This window comes from Austrofundulus limnaeus, unplaced genomic scaffold, assembly GCF_001266775.1.
Source record: "Austrofundulus limnaeus strain Quisiro unplaced genomic scaffold, Austrofundulus_limnaeus-1.0 Scaffold135, whole genome shotgun sequence".
NCBI lineage: Eukaryota > Metazoa > Chordata > Actinopteri > Cyprinodontiformes > Rivulidae > Austrofundulus > Austrofundulus limnaeus.
The window spans coordinates 618,822-623,271 of NW_013952537.1; the positions used below are offsets into that span (position 1 = coordinate 618,822).

The 4,450-nt window shown below is 38.3% G+C and overlaps 1 protein-coding gene across 1 annotated transcript in view; it reads right to left on the minus strand.

Moving 5' to 3' along the window:
• The window catches only part of mslnb (mesothelin b), a gene marked incomplete at its 5' end in the record, with an annotated part of 32,594 nt that overhangs the window by 21,475 nt on the left and 6,669 nt on the right, over positions 1-4,450 (minus strand). Inside the window, 12 exon segments of the mRNA XM_014015840.1 lie at positions 289-500; positions 596-742; positions 828-906; positions 995-1,022; positions 1,114-1,135; positions 1,256-1,278; positions 1,704-1,801; positions 2,282-2,313; positions 2,395-2,571; positions 2,703-2,821; positions 3,905-4,014; positions 4,127-4,329. Coding sequence (XP_013871294.1) covers positions 289-500; positions 596-742; positions 828-906; positions 995-1,022; positions 1,114-1,135; positions 1,256-1,278; positions 1,704-1,801; positions 2,282-2,313; positions 2,395-2,571; positions 2,703-2,821; positions 3,905-4,014; positions 4,127-4,329 — 1,250 coding nt within the window.

Sequence of the window (4,450 nt, forward strand, 5' to 3'; positions counted from 1 at the left end):
ATATTAAGTCAATAACACAATGTAAATATTTCAGTAATAGTAAGCTGATGTCTGGAACAAAAGTTGACCTTTTTTACAACAGGATTAGATTTTTTCTCAATAGCACATCTAAAACTGGAAAATTAAAGCATAGAAATGCTTGAAATAAGAGTCAAAGCAATGCCTTTAAGACAAAAAGGAATCCAGGGCTTCTTTATTGAATTTTTGAAAATGAATGAATGAATKTATTAAGGTTATGAGGTCAGGTTATTAACACTCATGTACGACGGTGTGCTGACAGACACTTACATCTGCTGGTATGACTGACAGGTGATGTTCCTGTTGTTCAGACAGTGCAGAAACCTTCCTGATGCAAACGGCAGGAAGCCCCTCAGACGCTCCGAGAACCACAGCTGGATTATCTCGCGGTCCCTCAGCTGCTCGTCGGTCAGCAGCCACAACCTGAGCTCCCCGATCACATCCAGAATCTCCTGCGCTGCTGGTCCCATCATCCCAACAGACTGTAGGAAAGACAGATTTAAAAAATGATTACATTTTAACAAAAGCTTTTGTTTATTTTCTAGACGGCAAAGGATAATGACGAGAAGCCACCGACCACGTTTGCCAGGATGTCGAGTGTCGGGTCCAGAACACTGGAAAGGTGCGTGAGCAGCAACTTCCACAGGACTTTGGAGCGGCTGCTGTTCCCAGGCAGATCGCAGCTCACGAGAGAGGCCAGCTGATTGGCTGTGAAGCTTTCCAGCTGTGTGCATTAACCAATTGTAAAGTTGATTATTTCCTCTGTGATGAAATCAGAACATTTGGCAGTTTCTAGAGCAGACAGTCACCTCTGTACAAGCGTATTTCTCCAGGGTAAAGTTGCAGGAAACGTGCACAGATGTGTTCAGGTGTGACCGCAGATCAGAGCTGTCAGGACACAGGAAGAGGCATGTCATCACACATGTTATTTACGTTTGTTTTAATTGTCAGCGACAAATAATTGCAAATGGAATACCTGTCGATGCCACTGCAGATGATGGTTTCTGTCAAACAGCAGATGGGAAATTAAATCAGCCACGGTAACACAAAAAATAAAAAAATAAAGGAAACTTTTATGTGCGGCAGGAATCTTACCGTTGACCTGAGTCTCTGGGCACTGTGGGGAAAAAAAACAGGTTTTGAAACATTTGAACAACATTTAAAGATAACAAGCATTGGTGAAAGGAATTTCATACATTCAGAGGAATAATTATAAAAAGAAAAAAGGAACACTCACCATGACGTTCAGTGGTACACACTCTGTCCAAAACAAAGCATAAAATACTCCATCAACAAAAAATGTTATAATAGTTGCACTGTTAAAAAATAATATTGATATTTTAATTTAGCATTTGATGCATTTGGTCAGGTTGAATGTTCACTTGTTTTTATTATGTTGTGATGAGTTTTTTTCCCTGAAATATTAATGAACCAGTTTGTCTGGTCTTAAGTCAGGTCTTAATAAGGTGAAACGTTACTGGTGGGTTAGGAGTTAAAATTATGGCTAAAGTGTGAATTGATGGGGTGTTAGAGTTAAGCTTGGTAATGATTAGGGGAAAAGTCCGGGTTACATGCAGAAATAAACGGAAGTCAATGCAATGTCATTACTAAGAGAGAGACACAAATGTGTGTGTGTGTGTGTGTGTGTGTGTGTTTATGTGTGTTTATTTGACAACAACACACACCTTCTGGTGCAATGTTGATCAGATCATCGATGCGAGCCCAGATGACCGGTTCCATGTCCATAGATACAAACGGGATGGCTCGGTACATTCGGTCGAAACTGTCACGCAAATCAAAGCAAACAGAACAAATCAAAACAACTGCATAAACAAACAAGAACAAAATTAATTTTCTCATRTTCATGAATATGTTTACAGTTCAGAAACAGAGCAATTAAAACCTCAATATTTTTCTTTTCACTGCAGCCTGAGCTGATCACAGCTCATTTTGCTGGTCTGGGTCACATGTGATGGAACTGGAGCGATGAAGACATTTACATAAAACACCCAAATGTGTTTTAATAAGTTTTAATCGTCTAGCTGTTGATTGGAGGTGTAGAATTTGTTGCTTCATCCACTTTACGCAACAAATCAGAAGCACTGGGAGCAAAAACAGCCCCACAGCACGATGCCACCACCACCGTGCTGCGTTCTTACTGTTTAGTTCAGTTTTCAACAAATCCATCAACAATAAACTTATTGTTTTGATCATTTCCAGGTGTGGACAAGGTATTGAAGGAAACACATCTGAACATACTCACATTTGTCTGTAGACACTACACGGAGGGTTGACCTGAGAGAAGAAGTTTCACACTCAATCTTCAATGATTTTGCAAAGTTTAATGATCATTTATGTCTTGGTAAAAGTCGTTACCTCTCCGGCGAGCCCAACCACGTAGAGCAGAACATCTGAAAACTTCCACATCGTCGGCGACTCCAACAGAAAGTCAAAGACGCGGTCGATGACGACGTCTTTTTCTGGTGGGGTCCGGAGAGGCAGCAGCAGCAGCTCTGCCAGCTGCTTAGTGGTCAGAGCAGGAAGAGCCTCCAGCTGAGATGATGAAGAGAGGACAAGAAACCTGATTATCCACAGATTTATAGATGTACAGATCATCTTTCTTTTAAACGAAACAGATTTTAAACAAAACCATCCAGAGTGTTCAGCCTGTTTCTCAAACTTACTCCAGAGAAATAAGGATTCAGCTCGTAGAAGTCAGTGATGGAGGCAAAACTTAAGAAGGACCCAAAGTTGTTTGTCAGCCATTCTGCACTTTGATTGGCTGAAGAGATGCACTGGAAGTCTGAAATATTTTGTGCAGTAACAGAATCATGTCACGTGTTTATTTATTTACACTTTTTTAAAATCAAAGACATTGACAAGAAATATAGTTGTCAAAAACCCCCTGTGGTAAACATATGAGTTAAAGTAATAAAATTAGTAACTTCAGTGGAAACATTATGACAGAACAGTCTGTGCCAGTGATATTTCACCTATTATCACACGTTTGTCCAAAATAAAGCTGATTTTTATTTTTAACTCTACATTCTAATGTGATATTTCRTTTGTGCTTTKTAYTACAAAAAAGAGCTGTGAGAATTATTACTGGAAAACATTTGTCGTCACCCATCAAATTCATTAGTTTGTAAATTGAAAATATTGAAGTTCTTTGATTTGGTTGATTATAATATTCTACTGGTTCTGTATAAGGCCCACAAAAACACATTACCTTTAAACATACATGTAAAATTTGTTAAGAGAAAGAGTTGTTGTAACCCTAAAGGGACAGAGATATTTGTAAAACCCAAATTCAGAACTAGTTTGAAGGAGCGGTGTACTTTAGTTCAAGGAATAAAACTATGGAATAAATTGGGGAGTGATGTAAAACATGCAGGATCATTATGTACATTTAGATAAAAGTTGGATTGTTAAAGAAATACGAAACAGTATAAGGTGTATCTTTTTAAATTGTTGTTCTAGAAGGATTAGATGTTCTTGTCTTTTGTTTTGTCAATAATAGATTTTTTTTGTTATATGAACTTATTCTAGAAAAAAGGGGCAGATATTATAAGGCTTTTTTCTTCTCTCTGCTGCCTTTCAATTCATTTTATTTGTGATTTTGAAATACATATATGCATATATATACAGTATGTATATATATATTCTCTCATTTTTCTTTTTATATTTTTCTTTTTATTGTATATTGTATATAAAAGTATTTGTTTTGTTTTAATGAAATGAATAAATTGAACTGAAAAAGAAGCAAAAATACTTTTACTGTTCATGTGTGTGCAAAAACATGTACATCATATAAATCTTTACTTCATTTAAAAAAGATGGTGTCATTTTGCTGTTTTTTTTTTCATATTGCAGATATTTTTCTTACCGGAGTTGTTGCGCTGCACCAAGAATGGGTAGATGAAATATTGGTAGATGTTGTAACTGTACACGACGTCAGCATTGATTAAACTCATGTGTTCATCCAGAGCTGCCACCCTGCACACAGCAGCATAGAGTCAGAGTGAGGATGATGATGATGTGATGAAGCTACACACTAAAACAGAAAGGGCCACTGACAAAAACAAAACAAAAGAAGCTGTGAACTTACAGGGTTTGGTAAGCGGGGCAGGAGAAGTTCTTGGTGCTCAGACAGTAGAGGAGGTTTGGATCTACGTCGGGCAGGAGGGGCAGCAGTTTGACCCGGAACCACAGTTTGATGTAGTCTGGGTCCTCCAGGTGCTGCTGGATCAGAGACGGAGACTCCCCTTCCCTAAATATGTCTCTGAAATCAGAAATGAGCTCCTCAAAGTTCTGAGGGACAAGAAAAGATGCTGGTTAGAGTTTTAATCAAAGTATGTCTGTAAAGAAGACACACACACACACACACACACACACACACACACACACACACACACACACACACACACACACA